At 43.5% G+C, this 19,213-nt stretch overlaps 2 protein-coding genes across 2 annotated transcripts in view; one reads left to right on the top strand and one right to left on the bottom strand.

Moving 5' to 3' along the window:
• Positions 1-19,213, top strand: part of cacna2d4a (calcium channel, voltage-dependent, alpha 2/delta subunit 4a) — a 63,273-nt gene that overhangs the window by 23,315 nt on the left and 20,745 nt on the right. The window contains exon 27 of the mRNA XM_030766339.1: positions 1,254-1,313. Within this exon, the coding sequence (XP_030622199.1) occupies positions 1,254-1,313 (60 nt within the window). The remainder of the gene's footprint in view (positions 1-1,253; positions 1,314-19,213) is intronic.
• Positions 5,390-11,775, bottom strand: lrtm2a (leucine rich repeat transmembrane protein 2a). Its single transcript, XM_030779520.1, has 3 exons — positions 11,727-11,775; positions 7,150-7,746; positions 5,390-5,847 (listed from the first exon to the last, which is right to left on the bottom strand). The coding sequence occupies exons 1-3, from the start codon at positions 11,773-11,775 to the stop codon at positions 5,390-5,392; spliced, it is 1,104 nt and encodes a 367-aa protein (XP_030635380.1).

Here is a 19,213-nt window from a genome sequence, read left to right as displayed (position 1 = left end):
ACTAGTTCAGAGAGTGTAGTGGAATTTGTGCTGTGTTTTGGAGAGTGCAGTAGAATTTTTGATGAGAGTGAATTTTTAGAGACAGGAAGCCAAGCAAAAATGGAAGCCTGTGTTGCATGACCTAGAAGACAACTACAGGCTTCAAACTGCCAGTCCAAACACCTTTACTTCCCGGGAGAATTTTATACATCTGTGTGTATGTATGTGTGTGTGTGTGTGTGTGTGTGTGTACGTGTACGTGTACGTGTGTGTGTTCGTGTGTGTGTGTGTGTGTGTGTGTGTGTGTGTGTATTTGTGAGTGTTTTCAACTGACAAGAGTCCCGGTCCCAGTTTTAGTCCCAGACACACACAAACACATGCTTTGACACTACACATATCTCTGTTCATCCACTACTCGTTCTACACAACATGGTACAATTTGCCATCATCTCCAGTCTAATCTCAAACTTCAAATTGTAGATGAATTTGTGTGACTTTGTTGGGAAGATATATGTGTGTGTGTGAGGGTGTGTGTGTGTGTGTGTGTGTGTATGTGTGTGTAGTGCTGGCCTCAGCACAACTCTACTGTGACTCACACACATTAAGGGCTGTCGGAGATTACGCATACTCAATGTCACCTCTCCTCATCTGTGTGTGTGTTGCATAAGAGAAAAATGTGACTCATATTGTATCACATCCTTGTATTCTGTTATTATTATTATCATTAGTGTTGTTGTTGTTGTCAGTAGAAATAACAACAACAACAACAACAACAACAACAATAATAATGCAATCTATATTGCCAGTCAGTTTTTCTAGGGATCAGTTAATGTTTAAGATCACATTAACGGTTTTTAGCCTGTTCAAATTCAAGATCAACTCTTCAAAGCCATAATTATGTACAAAGAAACAGAATTCTTACACCTGTCCACAGAGCACTAAAACACTCAAATAGGAATGGATTAAAGTGGCCAGCGACACAGAAGCCCTTTTAAAACGCTGCTGTGTTTGTTGCTTGTACGTTTTACTTGGGGCCCCACAGTGTTACCAGAGTCATGTGTCTAAACATGTCACCATTAATTTTTGGGTTCTGTAACAAAGACTCTGTTAGTACTGAGCCCTGAATGAACCTTTCTGTGGACTGAGTGAACTGATCTAAACAAGCTGTTAAAGCACGCAACTGTTTTCTCTTTCTGTAAGTGTGTGCAAACTTTAGTCACTGTTTCGGTGAATCCTAACAGCTCTGTCTCTCATGTGTTCACTGTTTCTTCCAGTGGTGGTGGCTACAACCTCAGTGACCGTTACTGTGGAGAAGAAGACAGCCATCGCTGGAGGTAAGACACCTGCGGATTTCTTTTCCTCCCTACCTCTGCCTCCCTTTCTCTCTCTCTCTTTAAATGTCTCCCTCTCTCTCTTTTTATTGGATTTTGTCTCTTGCTTCTTTGTTTTAAGCGGTTGTTGATCATGTGGTGTTTGGGATGCTTTGGTTGATAAGGTAACAGTGCATGTGAGTGCTATTCAGCCATCAGCCAGTGAACTGGATGTGTATGTGGGCCAGGACCTTGATCAGATGGTCCTAGTCTAGGAAGGGCAGACAGATTAAGTTGCTTAACTTGGCCTCAAGTTGAGTCTTATACTGTATCAGGTGACCAGGGATGTTTGAATGTGTCTGATCTGTCTGCTTCAGGTGATGGGGTTTTTTGTGGTGGGAATTTTGGGACAGTCCATCTTTGCATAATTAATGATTACCCCACTAAGACAGAGACACAGTCTCCCTCTTCCCTCTTGTCCTCTCCTCACCTCTTCTCTTCTCCCTTTTCCTCTCCTTTTCCACTCTCTCTCTGCTGTTGGTTTGAATGACAGCTCGGAGAGAGGGAGAAGGAGAGATCCTGTCTCAACGAGCGTGTGATGGAGAGAACGCAGATAAAAGAAGAAGAGTAGAGATGGTCTTATTTACAGACGAGCGTGTGATGGAGAGAACGCAGATAAAAGGAGAAGAGTAGAGATGGTCTTATTTACAGACAGAAACAAACAGAAGGAGAGAGTGGGTGGTGGCATTCTGCTGAAAGTCATACAGGTTTAAGGAAATACATTCTTTATTATTTCACAGATTGGTTTTCACAACCCACGTTTAATATCGCAAACAGCTTTTTATCTGGAGCGAAAAATAAAGAAGCATTTTGTCTCATCCCATAGAAGTTTCTTATAACAATCTTAGAAAAAAAAACAATAAATAAAATAAATAGATCAATAAACATGGATAAATAAATAAATAAATAAATGATTAGATGAAGTAGATGCGCCAATTCCATTTCAAGAAGCATTTCTCTCTCTCTTTCTTTGTCAACATGTTTAAAATGCTACGCTTGGTCATGAGTAGCATAGTTGACAGTCTAGCCCTGTTTACTCAAACACACATACACTCATATAAATATATGTATATATATATATATATATACCTGTGGAACATGCAGGTATTGGACACTGAAGTTTACACCATGTGTGTTTTAGCTTGGAAGAAAGCATGTTTGTACACACTGCTACACACACTGCTCACTGCCTTTCTCTCTATGGGAGTCGATGTATTATCTGTTGGTGTGAAGTATGAATTAGTTTTGCAATTACAGGTTCTGTGAGATATGCTGGAGAGTATCATTGCCTGTGTGTAGTGTAGTTTGTTGTGTGTGTAGTTTGCAGTGTGTAGTTTGTTGGAGTATGTAGTCTCACACTGTAGGTTGTATATATGAAATGTGGTGTGCTGTGCTGAGGTGTGTGTAGTCTTAGACTGCACAAGTGTGTAGTTTATGGTTTCTTTGTATGCATAGTGTCGCAGTGAGGTGTGTGTAGTCTCAGCCTCTGTGTGTGTGTGTATGTGTGTGTGTGTGTGTGTTTACTCAATAAAAACTGCGACACACACAGAGAGGTGTACCTCCATCTAATATTTAAGATTATAGTCAGGACATGTTTGTAAACTACTTATTAAACAATTAACATTAAACCACAGCAGGGTTAAACACATAATCAAACTGCTTTTCTTTTTTTTGTTTTTGATATCTTTTTAGATTTCAGTGTAAGACACAGTTTTGAATTTGCTTGCACATAGTTCTCAAACTTCATATATGTTCATGTGTATAAGTCAGAATATGTTCCAAAATGTCAAGACATACAGATATATCCAAAAGTATTCTTGAAAACGTACAGTAGAAATTAAACTGATTTTCACATTGCGAATTTGTATGGAATCATTCTCCTTTGTGATCACAGAGGTTGAGAGTAAATTCCCAACCATTGGTAGATATTCTGTCTCTTCTCCATAGTTAATCATGGAATCATGTGCACTGAATTAACAACAAAAAATTGCCAGCATTCTCATATTATATTTCTCACCACTAGATTGCAGTATTGCTCCTAATTAAATAGCAGCATAGTGCAAGTGGTTATGTGTCCTTGGGGATATTTTCCTTTTAATACATCAGATTCAATAAGGAACACGTGAATATGATGGATTATATTATGTCAGATAACGTTAGACAAGACTGCTCTATGCCTGAGCCTCGACAAGAGAGAGAGAGAGAGAGAGAGAGAGAGAGAGAGAGAGAGAGAGGGAGAGAGAGGGAGAGAGAAAAAGTGTGAGAGAGAGAGAGAGAGAGAGAGAGAGAGAGAGAGAGAGTAAATTATAAAATTGTTAGTGTATATATGGGTATACACTCTAACACTCTCTTTCTTTCTCTCTCTCTTTCTCTTGCTCTGTCTCTTGCTCCTGCCAGCTCTCTCCCTTACTGTGCTGATATTTTGTCAGACTAACAGACCCAGCTGACCGTTTGCTGCTGTTCATTAATGAAAGTTGGTTGAGTGGGTTGAGGCTTAGATGAGATGAAAACAGCTCTCACAGGTTTAATTGTCTTGAGAAACAAACTGAAAATAGGGGACAAAGTTTAAACTAAAAATCCTATATTTGACCTCTTGTAGCCCTGGGTAATACCATGAATCCAGTCCAATCTTTAATATGTGTAAGAAAGCATACACACACCTTTCCTGCTCATGTGATCTCGTCCAGTAGCGTCACAGAAGAGACTGAAGCTGGGACTAAGTGACTAACACTCTTCTGGCTACATGCCCTTGGCTGTTGCTCATCTCATTACATTGAACCAATAACATACACATACAGTCTACACCAGGAACACATTCCAACATAACACACTCACTGATTATAACAGGATGGGATACTCTAATCAGCTCAGGACCTTTTGCATTTTTTTCCATTCCATTCTTTTGTCCTCAGAAATGTTGTGGAAAGAGGTTACCTCTGTAACTTATGTAAAAACAACTTTCTCCACCATTAATCCGCCCAAAACCTCAAAAGGACAGGTTTAAGCTATCCTTAATCCTACAGGAAAGGTTTAAACTGATCACAGTCGGTAACAACCCCCACACTCTCCCTCTCTCTCAGGATCAGCCAACAAGTCTCCTTCATTGACCTACACTGGACAAATGAATCTTGTGAAGATTAATCTTCCAGGCCTGTCCGACCACTCTGCGGAGAGCTACTGTACTACGAGATTAACACACAACAACAAAACTGGACTAAGCTAAAAACTCTTCAAATATTACGAGTAAAGAGCAGATGGGTTCTTTTAACCAAAGCTAACTGCTAGAACATCACGGGGAGAGGAGTTTACCGTTTAACAAAGAGAAATGATAAAACACAAATCAATACTCGATATGAAAGAGAACAGTTACAGAAAAATACAGAAGAGGGGTCACGTCACATTTTATGGAACATATAACTTTTTTTTTTTTTAAATAACATGATATTAACGAGATATCATAGATTATATATTGTATCACATTACTGTTGCTTGTTCCTGATACAGTCTTTGTTTATCTGGGCAGGTTCCCTGTGTTTTGGAAACAGTTTTAGTTTGTGCATATTTAATTCACACGCTACAGCAGAGACACAAAGAAAACTGTACTACCCACGTGTCAGTGCTAGCATGGAACCTTCCAGAAGGAGATGGAGCAGAACAGAATGGCAGCGTCTTTTAATCCCTTCTTTATTTAAATCCATATCCCTTCTCCAGATGGACCAGCATGGGAGGGAGGAGAGAGGAACAAAGAGGAGGAAAGATAAAGTGCTTGAGTCGCGGCTATGTTGAAGATCATAGTTCAGAGGGCAAATGTGCAGGCGAGGGGGGGGTTCTTTCCAGCTCTGCTGTCTGTCTTTGTCATTCTGTCTGTGTGACTGTCTGTCTTTCACTTGGATGGAGTCTCATAGCTGGCTGTTAGGAGAGTCACCAGGCTGGACACAGATCAAAGGATGAGGAACTGTTGTTGTTGTTGTTGTTGTTGTAAAGTTAGAAAGAATCTATAGAAACCAGCTAAAGACTGCCTCCTTCACCTGACCCACCGCTTAGGCGACTGAGGAGATCTGCTTGTCGTCGGGGTCTGTTTCAGCCTCGGCATCACCCATGAGTGGCTGTCTCTTCTTCAGTTCGCGTTGGTATTTGGCCATCAGGGAGGCGTAAATACACCCGTACGCTGCCGCGGCGACCATCATGATACATACGATGCCACACACCACGCCTGCGATTACCACTGTACCAATAGCCCTGCGCACACTCACTGGACGATAGCGCTGCTTCACACAGTCCGGTAAGCCCGCCTCCCCTGCAGTTACAATGCCCTCAGAGGGTGGGGCCGCTGTTGCGCGGTTACAAGGTGGCGAACCTCCTTTTGTGCCCCCGGCCCCAGCCCCGTTCTCATCCTCCAACTGCAGGCAGTAATTGAACATCTCCACGGGAACGCCTCGGATATCCCGCCCACGCAGGTCCTTAGGCAATGTACACTCCACTGCATCCACATAACCACCTGAGAGAGAGAGATAGAGACGGGGAGAGAGAGAGAGAAGTGACGTGTTATCATGCCTCCGTGCGTATGAAGCTGTAGCCATGTCAGTAATTAATCTGAATTAGCTCCAAACCCACAGAGACGTCAAGCACCAGGGACACTGCGTGGAGAGGGTCAGGAGCTTGTGTGTGTGTGTGTGTGTGTGTGTGTGTGTGTGTGTGTGTGTGTGTGTTGCCCTGATAAAGTGCAGTGGAGATGGCTTGAGATGGAGAATCTATATAATTGATGAGCCACTGGTAGACTAACACACGCACACGCACACGCACATGCACACGCACACGCACACACACACTTCGTGACTCATCGGCCTCTCATGTCTGTTGTCAGACCTGTTGTGTATTTGAATCGCTGTAGAGATACACAACACAGAGACCTCACACACATTTCTGAGGACAGCTGGGTCAAGCACGCTGAAACGAACACAAATATAGAGAACTCTTATACACACACACACACACACTCTCACACACACATACACACTCACAGATTCCCCCCTTGTGCTGTCACTCCGACACAAACAGAGAACAAAGAGATCTCTTTAGGCTTCATAGTATTTTCCTGTCTCTGTAAAACAGTGCTATGAATATTGCAGAGAGCTAGCTCAGCTCCCTCTCTTTTTTTATTTTACCTGTGAGGATGACAGTGTTGTTTCTGATGCATTCAGCCTGCTCTAGCTTTATTGGCTTCTGCTATTCACATCATATTTCAGCCTTAGGCAGCAGGAAATGGGGGGGGGGCATTTGGATGGAAGGATACAGAGAAAGAAAAGAATATGCGTTCAAAGTGTGTGTATGCCTCAGAGTGACATAATAAAATAATGGGGGCTGAAAGCTCAAATCCATGTCAGACCCTGGAACTCACACAGTCTGCTTTTGGTTTATGTCTTGTGGGGACGTCCAACGAATTCAGATAATTTTCATTTCAAAGATTAGTGACCTAATAGTAACCCTAGTAACAATAACACCAAAATCTTTTCGAAAAAATGTTTTCCAAGGAGCTAAGACCCAGCTCTTCGAAGCAATGTGATCATTTCTTCTTCACCCCTCTCCATATACTCATCCATCTGTCCTTTATTTCCACTTTATTTCCATCACACACATACACACACACACACACACACATGCACACACACACACACACACACACACACACACACACACACACACACACATACACGCACACACACGCACACACACACATACACACACACACACACACATACACACACACACAACATACAAGCACATGCTCTGCTTCCCTCACCCCTGTACAGGAGCCATTCCATCCAGTGTTTAAAGTCTCTGAGGTTGCAGTCACACTCCCAGGGATTGTTGCCCAGTTCCAGGTGCTGTAGGTTTGCCAGGGGTTCAAATGCTGCTCTCTCCAATGCATGGAGCCTGTTCCCTGCTAAAGACAACCAGCGCAGGCCAGCCTGTTCATCCAGAAGACCCACGGGCACAACAGACAGGCCGTTAAGTGATAGGTCAAGCGTGCGCAGCTGCAGCAGACCCTGCAGGAGTTCTGTTTCCAACACAGTGAGGCTGTTATTGCGCAGACTCAGAGCAGTCAGGTTGGGCAGCTGCGCAAACACGCCTGCGGGCAGTTTGTCCAGGTAGTTGTTGGAGAGATCGAGATGCTCCAACGCAGTGAGGTTTGCGAAGGAGGCAGGCGCCAGCGACGAGAGTCTGTTGTTAGACAGAAGGAGTGTGTGTGTCGATGGAGGCAAAAGGCCCAGACTGGGCAGAGAGACCAAGCCACGCCCGCTGCAGTCTGCCTCAGAGGCATTACAGATGCACACCGATGGACAGCTACTACCCAACCACAGCTGTGTAACCAAAATACACAGCACAGACAGCAGAGCTGCCGGAGAAAAAGACAAAGAGAATGAGAGAGTCATTATATATTGAGAATGCAGGAGTTAAAACATATTTTTGTTTGATCATATATTTGGCTAACAGAGAGAGTGTGTAGGATAAAACAGTCTTCAGTGTAGAAATCTAACAGTGTAGTCTGCAGTTATGGACTGTGTGAAGGGATGTAGCAGAGTGATCAGCACCAGCAAACATAGTGTTTGCTGTCTTTAGATCACTGCATTAGTAAGACCAATACCCAGAGGCCTGTGTGTGTGTGTGTGTGTGTGTGTGTGTGTGTGTGTGTGTGTGTGTGTGTGAGTGAGTGAGTGTGTGCGTGAGTGTGTATGTGTGTGTGTTTGTTTGTCTGGGTGTGCCCGCATGTGTGTATGTGCCCAGTGTGCCCGTGTGTGTGTGTGTGTGTGTGTGTGTGTTTGTCTGGGTGTGCCTGTGTGTGTATGTGCCCGTGTGTGTGTGTGTGTGTGTGTGTGTGTGTGTGTGTGTGTGTGTGTGTGTGTTGGCTGGGTCTGCAGGTGTGAGGCATGAGATGGAAGCCAAATCTTGTCATGTGTTATTGATGAGCTGAGTCAATGTCAGCCAAGGCAGTGACCGCACCACAAACCCACAGCACAGTGCAGCTCTAATTTAGACTGCGCCTGACGGACAGTTGTAGTCTGCCTAAAGCAGGCAGAATATTGGGGCAAGACGCATACACACACACACACATACACACATACACACACACGTACAACCACTTACTCTCACACACATATAAACATGCTATTTACAGTAAGTTATTCATCTAACCAAAAATAAAAGCAAATTATATCTGGCCAAAGGTGCTTGAGTTTCTAGTCTCCCAAATCAGCCTCTCTGTGTCTCTCTCTCTCTCTGTCATTCTGCCATGCTCTTCATTTCATTAATACAAAGCATGACTGACACTCTGACTATCAGTATTTGTCTGTGAGAGGCTGACTGCACTGAATGAGCAGTCAGATTATACTGTAAAGCATTAATGCAGTGGAGCTGTATTGTCCCATATGAAGACAGGGATACTGGGGAGGGGCTGTCATCATGAATATTAAGAATATATGAGACTCATGATGTAATCCACATGCAATGCTCTGTCTCTCTCTCTGTACCATCAGTCTTTTCCGGAAGCTTCTACTCTGAGAAGTGCGGCGCAAAAGCAGTGGTATGGAGGAAAATTGAAGAGGTGAAAGAGGAAGAGTACCCCTCTTCTTCTCTCATCTTCTGTCTGTCAATCAACACTCTTGTCCTTTCATATATCTTCTCAAAACTTGATTAAATGTATCCTTGGCAGCTAGTTAGTCTGTGTGTGTGGGTGTGTGTGTGTGTGTGTGTGTGTGCTTGCGCGTGTGTGTGTGTGTGTGTGTGTGTGTGTGTGTGTGTGTGTGTGTGTATGCGTGTAAGAGAGAGAGATTATTAATGTATGAAAGAGGATAATTAGCTGTCAGTAGATGTGCAGTGACACAAACGATGGAAAATTTGTTCACTGTCAGACTGGCCTTACTGTATTGCTTAACCTCACCTTATCACTCTGAAACCTGAGCTCACTGAACGGCTAACGTTTACAAAGACCTGTCTATCCACGTCGCTACTCGTCTTCCTCACCTCTTCTTCACCCCACCCGCTTCACTGGCCTTGTCTCCGTTTGTAAGCAGAGCCTGTTTTTACACATACACACGCATGGCTCTGCCGCGTTAAACATTGATAGGTGTCATGCCTAACTGTGCATTTTCCACCCAGTTCCTGACACGGCAGTTACTGTGGTGTTGTGTTTCTCTGTCCCATCCCGCCCCTATGCCTGGTGCAGAGAGATGACATACTTTACCTGACAATTATCCATAGCAAAAACAGAATTAGATATGATAGGTCAATGTATACCCTGGGGCATACTCTCAGAACATATTGTGAGTGTGTGTGTTTGTGTGGGTGGGTGGGTGTGTTTTTAGATGATACCACTAGAACAGATCACAGGAGCATTGTGACTCTAATTTATATAGTAGCTCCAAGGCTTGCTCACATTTCTTGCGCTCTATTTCTCTCTGTTTTCCTCTGTTCTCTGTGTGTGTGTGTGTGTGTGTGTGTGTGTGTGTGTGTGTATGTGTGTGTGTGTGTGTGTGTGTGTGTGTGTGTGTGTGTGTGTGTGTGTGTGTGAATGTTTCTCTGTGTGATGTGATTTCTAATTGACAATCTCTAAGACTAAAGGAATGCTACAGTGAGTACTGAGTCATGTTTAGGCTGATATCCTGCTCTAATTGATGTAATCATTATTAATTTGTCAGAATTTCTCAAGAGACGCCACCCACTCCACTCTGTGTTGCTGTGTGTGTGTGTGTGTGTGTGTGTGTGTGTGTGAGTGTCCATGATCCACAATTCTTTGGAAATGATATGCTCCTCATACAGTGTTCCACAGACACCAATAATAGTCAGACTACATAGGAAACAGCTTTGTGTGTGTGTATGTGTGTGTGTGTGAGAGACAGAGAGAGAGAGACAGAGAGAGAGAGAGTGATGCAGGGAGTGAGTGAGCAAGATAGCAGTTTTTAGCTAGGGTGGATGGTGTTGAAGAGGGAGCCCAGAATAGAAGAAACTGTATCGAGAGAAAAGGCTCTAATTTATGCAGATTCTCTCTCAGCAGGTAATAAAAGTAAAAGCCAACATTTTTCTCTCTGATGTTGTACATCTCTCTCTCATTAAGCACCCAGTTCTACCATGGTCAGCCTTTCTGGTGCTGGCGGAATAGAAAAAGCACAATGGGACAATCATTTCTGGTACCTCTTGTCATGCCAAAGGAGGGCTGTATTTCACACACACACCCTGTGAGACACCTCAGACTCAGGCTCCAGATTATAGGTCTTCAGCTCTCTAATAGCTCTGGGTTTAGTCCAGCACTGAGATGGTTGGTTTGAGTTCTTTAGCCTCTTTCTGTCTCCATCTGGCAGCTGATTGGTTCAGAAGCAACGGGGCATCACTATGCCCAGCAAAGAAAATGGATGCCATCTCTAATCCCTCAGATTAATCTGGAGGAGTCTTCTCAGTTTCTGAAACGTGTGTGTGTGTGTGTGTGTGTGTGTGTGTGTGTGTGTGTGTGTGTGTGTGGGTGTGAGTCTTTTGGTAGACATGCATATCTCAGGTTCACTCTGAGGGCTCTTGCACTGAAGATTTTAATAAATTGGTTTTCACTGTTTGCAATTTTGTTGCTATAAGTGAGCAGTGCGTGCATGGGTGTGTGTGTGTGTGTGTGTGTGTGTGTGTGTGTGTGTGCGTCTGTGCATTTATGTGTGGTGGTGCGTTTTCTCTTATGAGTTCTTTTCTGTCAGAGATTAGACAGACTCAGGGATTTAGAGGAGATGGTATACATTTTGATTAAAAAGCAAAGAATATGTCTGCATATATTAAAGTCTAAAATGTTGGATACTTTGGTTTATCATGTTTTTTTTCTGTTTTGTTTTGTTTTTCTGTGAATCATTTCATCGTGTGTTTTTTAATCACATTCTGCCACTCTACCATTCCTTGTGTCACTGCTCAGGAAATGGTTCCATCCACTGCCACAGAACTGCCTCTGTTGGTCTGATCTAGACCGCTCTCTCTGTCTTTGTCACACACTCACACACCCCTAAGAAAAACAGCTATGACTTCAAAACAATATCCGAACCATAGCGTTGTACTGCCAATACTAACAACAGCTGCAGTAATTATGTATGGTGACAGTGGTGATGATTTTAAATGTAACTGGAGTTTTAGCCATCACTTACTGTGTGAGAGGCAGTTAATGGATCAGTGTGAAGACACAAACTCATTCACTTGAAGATCTGGTAGCCATAATATAAATGGATGGATGGATGGATGGATGGATGGATGGATGGATGGTTGGATGGTTGGATGGATGGATGGTTGGATGGATGGATGGATGGATGGATGGATGGATGGATGGATGGATTGATTGCTCTGCTGTTGACTCACCTGGACTGCAGGTTGTGGTAAGTCCAAGGTGCCACTCTGCTGGCTGCATGTCGGAGCGTCCTGCTGTCCCTTACACACACACACACATCAGCGCATGTGCACACACACACACACACACACGCACACACACGCACACACACGCACGCACACACACTCCCTTCACAGAAAGACAGAAGGAGAGACACAATCAGCAAAATCAGTTTCTAATCATTATTACAAAGAATAATCCAGGCTACAGAGGCTTATGGCTAAAATCAGGGGAAAAAATTCAAATAGCACACACATACATACACACACGCGCACACACACACACACACACACACACACACACACACACACACACACACATTCACTCACTGTCCAAAAATGCTGTAACATCTCTGAAAATCAGCAATCACATACCAGTAAATCCAAAGACAGAGAGGGAGAAACAGAGAATACAAAGGGGGAGAGAGAAAGAGAGAGACAGAGAGAATAGCCTAATAAATAGTCAAGTCTTTCTGCAGGTCCATGTGCTTCCATTGTGCAGATTCTTTTCATTTTCACTTGACAAATGTTCCATTGGAATCAAGCTGCAGTACCACTAAACAAGCTGATCTTAGAATTTCCATTGTACTTAACGCTGACCTCATGCTACTGGAACATTTTTGCCATAAATGTTGTAAAAATTTACAGGCATATTTTTTTCCTTCAAAAACAGTGATGCGTACACACACAAAATGCACCAAATCACAAAAGAAGAATCTTCCCTTTATGATGAGTAGGTAAATATTATTACATAGGCAAATATTTATATTTAAATCCATAAGGCAAATGAATTTGTATAATCTCAAACTGTGGTTTCTGACTGGCAACTGACAGGTTGTCTGGAGATGATGATATTGCGTGCAGCCTGGCTGGTGTTCCCCTTTTAACTGACTCTCTTTCTCTTTCTCTGTGTCTGTGCTTCACACACACACACACACACACACACATGCAAACACACAGTGGTGAAAGACAGTCGGCAGGCTAGTCTTTCTCAGATGATCAGAAATAAGCCCTTGGTATTTTCGCTAGCATGAATAATATATCAGCACGTCTTTGCCGTTTACACAAACACACCCTTCACCTCCACACACACACACACACACACACTCTCCACAGGGACCGTCTCCCCTCACAGAAGGAACGAAGGAGAGAGAGAGAGAGAACAAATGTGAATGAAAGGGAAGGGACACATGAAGAATAGGGGGAGTGTAGGAAAGAAAGAGTGAATAAAAAAGCCAAAGTTATTAATGATTGAAACTGAGAGAGAGAGAAATCTGAAGACATGTCTCTCAAGTCGCTGGAGCTGGTGTTTTCATGACCTAATAACACATTATTAAATACTCTTCTGCTAAGAAAATGTGTGAAATGATATATTGTGTTAAATTAGAGATGTTTACAGTAAGCTGTCAGCACAGCTCTAAACTCAGTACTAAACAGCGACACCATCTCCCTTTATAAGATGTATAAAGGTATTAATGACTGAGCACACACACAAGCAGGTGAGCAACTGTCTCATCCTTCTGGATAAAACACAGAGCAATGTTCAGCATTGTATGTATGGTGTGTAACATTATATAACACTTATTATGTAATACAGAACATAGTTTTGAGTGTGTGTGTGTGCGTGTGTGTGTGTGTGTTTTGAGAGTGGGGGTGGAGGTTTGGTGGGGTTAGGACAGAGATAGAGTGACAGAGTGGGGCAGAGGTATGAGGGTTGTGAAAGAGGAGATGGAATGATGGAGGCAAAGGTGAGAGGGTGTGTGTGTGTATGTGCGTGTGTGTGTGTCTGTGTGCGTGTGTGTGTGTGTGTGTGTGTATGTGTGTGTGTGGGTTTGTGTGCATGTATGAGTGCCTGTGTGTGTGTGTGTGTGTGCGTGTGTGTGTGTGTGTGTGTGTGTAAGTGTCTGCGTCTGTGTGAGGTTGTAATAAACAGACTATTTAGAATATGGCGCCTGTATACTGTTCACAGGCTACTGTTGCAGCTCCATAAAAAAACAAACCCAGATGAACGAAAGGGGTAAAGAGTTACCACAAATCTCTCTCTCTCTCTCTCTCTCTCTCTCTCTCTCTCCACCTCTCAGTCTCTCTCCCTCTGACTTATTCATCCTCTGAGATGAATGAAATGATAGTCTAGAGTTTATAATATACTGATCACATGTCTCATTCATCTCACACATATACACAATCACATATACACAAACGCATATGCACAAACACATGAAGACACACACACCGTCTCTTTGATTTGCCATGACAGGCTACAGTAATTTAAAGGTACGTGTGTGTGGCTGTAAATCCCACAGTATGAATATGGGCAGTGTGTTGTCATATCCATCCTACCTCATCTGTCTCTCCACTCCTCCATCATCACTTTAATTCTTTTGCACCATGCTGCTGTATACACTACCACTGCGACTCTTTGACTGATATCATAGCGGAATACAAACACCCCTCCAGCCCTCTGACCGTTCCCCTCCTTTATCCATCTCTACCGCTCTTTCTCTCTCTCTCTCTCTCTCTCTTCTTTTGTCTCTCTCTCTCTCTCTTTTATACACATACACACTTCCACACTGTGACTCAGTAGCAGCTGGAAGTTGGTGAATAGTGAGTGTAAGAACAAAGCAGCACAGGAGCCTGTGGCATCAATTATTGAGTGCATCTTCATCTTCACAATGGAGGGTAGACTACAGCACAGCCAACACACACGCATTAATAACACTCTCATATATATCATCCACACGCTCGGAATTTATATCATAGTCCTGTATGTACCTGTATATATTTCTGAGCAGGTGATGGTGAGTGTTTTAGATGCTCACATGAGTTGTATTTTATGTATGTGTGTGTGTGTGTGTGTGTGTGTGTCTACATGTGTGTTTGTGTTTGTGTTTTGTTCGTACATGCCTATGTATGTCAGACTTTTATCAGAGTTTATATGAGGGACAGGTGCTGTTTTCTTTAGAGACGATCACAGATTTTAGATGACGCACATAAATACACATATTGATATACAATATATAATGTATACAAACTGTAGAAAATGCACTGTTGGGTCCATTATGGCACACGCGCGCACATACACACACGCACGCACACACACACACACGTAAAGAGGACATATGTTTGGCTGACAGCTCATATAGTAAACCTGTATGGGGTAAGCATATGTGTAAGTGTAAGTGTAAGAATTGTAAATAACATCACACACACCACATCACAACTGTAGAATGCTCAGAATTAACGTTGGTTTCTATTCACCCTCTTAAAACAGAGTGGTTTCTATTCAGCTTCTAAAAGCAGAGTGTTTTTGGTTGGTTTAACTCTTTCATACAGATCAGCACCAAACAGACAGCAACACACACCTGTCACACTTGGAGACTGCCTTCTGTGTGTGTGCATGTGTATACGTTTGTATGTATGTGTGTGTATGTGTGTATGTAAATGATTATCTGAATCACTCACCTTTTCTTTGTATTTCCGTCCAGAATCAGCAGCTGTGCTCAGTCTCTCCCTTAACACCCCCCCCCCAAAAAAAAAAGAATAAAAAAAGAAAAATGCAGAAAAAGGGAGAATGAAAGGCACAGGCAAGATAGCACTTATTGTTATCAATATAATCCCCTGATATGGAAATGGAATTATTCTCCTGCTCCCATCAGCAACCAAATGAAGAGGAGCAGTTGTCAGCAGGGAAAGAGAAAAAAAAAAACAGATCGAAAAAAAAAAGAAAGATGAAGTCCTTAGTAGAGTGAAGGGAAATTCTCAGCTGCTGTCATACGGAGAGAAAGAGAAAAAGACAGAGAGAGTATTATTCCCAGTCTCCCCAGTCCAGTCTGTCCTCAGCTCCCACAGCTCCCAGTGCAGTTTTCCGTCCTCTCTGTTGGTATGCCTCCGACTCTAATGCCTCAGCGCAAGAACGTCTGTTTGTGTGTGTGTGTGTGTGTATGTGTGTGTGTGTGTGTGTGTGTGTGCACTCATGTGGGTCTCTTCCTGCGCGTGCTGTCCTTGGGGTAGCCTTTACAGAGTGCGTGTGTGCGTGTGTGTGAGTGTGTTTGTGTGTGTTTGTGTGTGTGTGTGTGCACGCGTGCGCGTGTGTGAGTGTGTTCGTGTGTGCATGTGTGTGTGTGTGTGTGTGTGTGTATGTGTGTGTGTGTGTGCGTGTGCGTATGTCACCACCTCCGTATGTGTATGCAGTGGGGCGTGTAGTATGAGTGTATGTGCAGAGCTCAGCTTGTCAAAGATAGTAACATTCGAATGTGCTGCTTCTGTCTCTATTCCTACACCGTGAGTGAGCGAGAGAGAGAGACAGACAGAGAAAGAGACAGAGAGAGAGAGAGAGAGAGAGAGCGAGAGAGAGAGAGAGAGAGAGAGAGAGAGAGAGAGAGAGAAAGGAGGGATCAGCTGATTGTGCACCAGGACCTCACAGAAGAACCTGTGAGCGTATAGGCTGCCTGGCAATCCTTCCTCCCTCCCTTCTCCCTTCTCTCTTTCTCACTCTCTCACTGGCTCTGCTGCTGCCTCTCTGCTTTCACATGAGGTGACAATGGAGAGTTGCTGAAGCAATATGCTGGAAGCTTGTGAGTGTGTGTGTGTGTGTGTGTGTGTGTGTGTGTGTTGTGAGTGTGTGTTGTGAGAGTGTGTGTGTGTGTGTGTGTGTGTGTGTGTGTGTGTGTGTGTGTGTGTGTGTGTGTGCGCGTGTGTGTGTGTGCCTTCACATTGAGCATAAGAGAGTTTAGATTATTTTTGGTAGACTGACATTTGAATTAATCAGATGAACAAGTAGCTGCATGGAAAGACAGACAGATAAATAGATCATATTATATGATGAATGGAGAACTCTGGTGCATTAGGTGTATTATTATGGAAACCAGAGGCAAGGAGGCTGTACATGAGGTGAAAAGAGGCTATTGTTACATATAACTGGCTGTTCAACCCCTCAACCACAAACACACACACTGACACCCCTTGCTGTGAAACCTGGACAATCCTCTCATCCCTTTGTGACTCAGTGGAGTATCAATTGATGAGAGGAGCACTAGAGAACAAATCGAGAGGGAAAGATAGCTTCACGCTTTCACACTTCATTGGCTTTTGATTCTGTCTTCTGTGCATTGTTTGTTTTGGTCCGTTTGTTTTGCATTATTGTATGGTGTTTTTAAGACGATCCAGAACGAGCAGTTTTAGTCTCAGTATAGACAGACTTTATCACTCCGTACCTATACCTTAATGTTAGCCCCATTATTGCTAAGTACTGACAAGCATTAGCATTAGCTTCTCTATAGTAATGAATGTACAGAGTAATAGTAGTCAATGAGCTATAATGTTTCACGTGCAGGCTAGCATTAGCATTAGCCCCCTCATGTTCTAGTACAGAAACACTGCCAGAATGATGATTCACACAGACTGATCTGTTTGCACACAGCGTATAATCAGTTTAGTGCTAACCACATACACACACACACACACACACACACACACGTGCGTGCACACACACACACACACATACACAAAGCAGTCTGGTTACTTATCTCTGTCTGGCTGAACCTATCATTTTGCATCACCAAAGCCATTTATGGAACAGTCATCATTACACACACACACACACACACACACACACACACATATAAGCACACACACGTGCTGTGCTATGATACATACAGTACTGTGCACACGCAAAACATTCTTGTTCTATCATGTGTACTGTAAGGGTGTTATTTGTAAATCTGCTGTTCACATTCAATGTCTACACACTACTCTGATCAACAACACAGGGTTTAATGACTTACATTCGAACAGGTTATATGGGTTGAGCAAATACTCATGTACCCACACACGCGTGCGCATGCACACACACGCTCACACACACACACATCCTTGCTTAGGTGCATCAGTGCTTTGGCAGGAGTTACTGTTGTGTCAGCATTGTATAGCGGCACTTGAATACTGCTCTCCTGAGTGTACAATTCTAATATACCTGATATTGTCTACCTTACAAATACTTCTGCTACTGCAGCAGGAAAGAGAGAAAAGGACGAAGATGACGATGATGATGGTTAAAGGAGATTAAATTGAGCCTTTTACTGGCACTGTCAGGTCGTCTGTCTTCTCTCTGTGCCTGCTGATCTGAGACAGATGTGACCCTGTACACACTCTCTCTCTCTCTCTCTCTCACACACACACACACTCACTGACATACACACAAGCACACACACACGCAGGGGCACAGACCTTGGAGAGAGATGGAGAGCCTGCAGAGGGGTACGAAGTGTGAGACATCAGTGCCCATTCATTGGTTACCTTGGTCACCAAGCCCACAGCCGCCCTCTCTCTCTCTCTCTCTCTCTCTCCCTCTCCCTCTCTCTCTCTCTTTCTCTCTCTCCCTCTCTCTCTCTCTCTCTTTCTCTCTCTCCCTTCCTCTCTCTGCTCTTCTCTCCCAGCTGTCTGTCTAGAATAGTAATTTGTGTGGCCAGTCTGAAAATCTACTGACCTCAGTCTGCAGTTCTTGTTAACCGAGTTACCACAGAAATTATTACACCCCTGCTCTCTCTGTCTTTCTCTCTCTCGCTCTCTCTCTCTCTGTCTCTGTCTCTGTGTGTGCATGTGTGTGTGTGTGTGTGGGCTCCATGGGAGACAGAGAGAAGGGATGCCTCTGCCAGCGTGTGTGTGTGGGTGGTTGTTTAAGAGGAAGTCTTTCTGTGCGCGTGGTGCCATGTGCTGGTTTGTCTCTGTATGTGTGATTATGCATTTTAGTATTTCAGTACAAGTGAACATGTGTTGATGAGTTTGTGGTCTGTGTGTATGTGTGTGTGTATGAATCAGACTGAGGTGAATGTAAGTTTATCTTTTCGTGTCTGTTCGTGCTCCAGTGTGGGCGGATGGTTGGCTGAGATAATAGTATTTCTCCAGTGGATGAATTCAGAGGCTCTGAATCTCTCTGATTTGGCTTTTCAGTTGAACACTTCACTATTCCTCAGACCTTACTGGCTTCTCTAAAGCACTGCACCCTCCAACAAACAGTCTGAAGATCTTCCTCATGGTAAACATAAAACATATCTGACACATTGTAAAAATCTGTGGGTCACTTTTTTTCTTTGTGTGTGTGTGTGTGTGTGTGTGTGTGTGTGTGTGTGTGTGTGTGTGTGTGTGTTTAATAGCTTGGTTTAATACTATGCTGGAAGAGTGGTCAGCAGAAAGTTTCATTAATCAGAAATCTTCGTTCTGCCTGTCCCCAATTCACCACCAGCTGTTCCGTTATCTTGAGGGATTTCCTACATGAAAGATACAGACAGACAGACAGAAAGAGAGAGACAGAGAGAGAGGGAGACAGAGAGAGAGAGGGAGAGAGAGAGAAGGGTGTGTGTGTGTGTGTGTGTGTGTGTGTGTGTCTTTCTGCCTGCCTGTCTGTCTGTCTGTCTATATGTATGTGAATTAGTTATTCTCTGTCCTGTCAATCTGGAGATGAC

Source organism: Chanos chanos, chromosome 1, assembly GCF_902362185.1.
Source record: "Chanos chanos chromosome 1, fChaCha1.1, whole genome shotgun sequence".
Taxonomy (NCBI): Eukaryota; Metazoa; Chordata; class Actinopteri; order Gonorynchiformes; family Chanidae; genus Chanos; species Chanos chanos.
The sequence above is the reverse complement of the archived record's forward strand: the minus strand, read 5'-3'. Positions and strand labels throughout refer to the sequence as shown.

Coding starts and splice junctions, on each gene's coding strand:
- lrtm2a (XM_030779520.1), bottom strand. CDS start 11,775: ATGCAGCCAGCAGAGTGGCACCTTGGACTTACCACAACCTGCAGTCCA. Junction 7,747..11,726: donor TACCACAACCTGCAGTCCAG/GTGAGTCAACAG, acceptor TTTCTCCGGCAG/CTCTGCTGTCTGTGCTGTGT. Junction 5,848..7,149: donor GGAATGGCTCCTGTACAGGG/GTGAGGGAAGCA, acceptor TCTCTCTCTCAG/GTGGTTATGTGGATGCAGTG.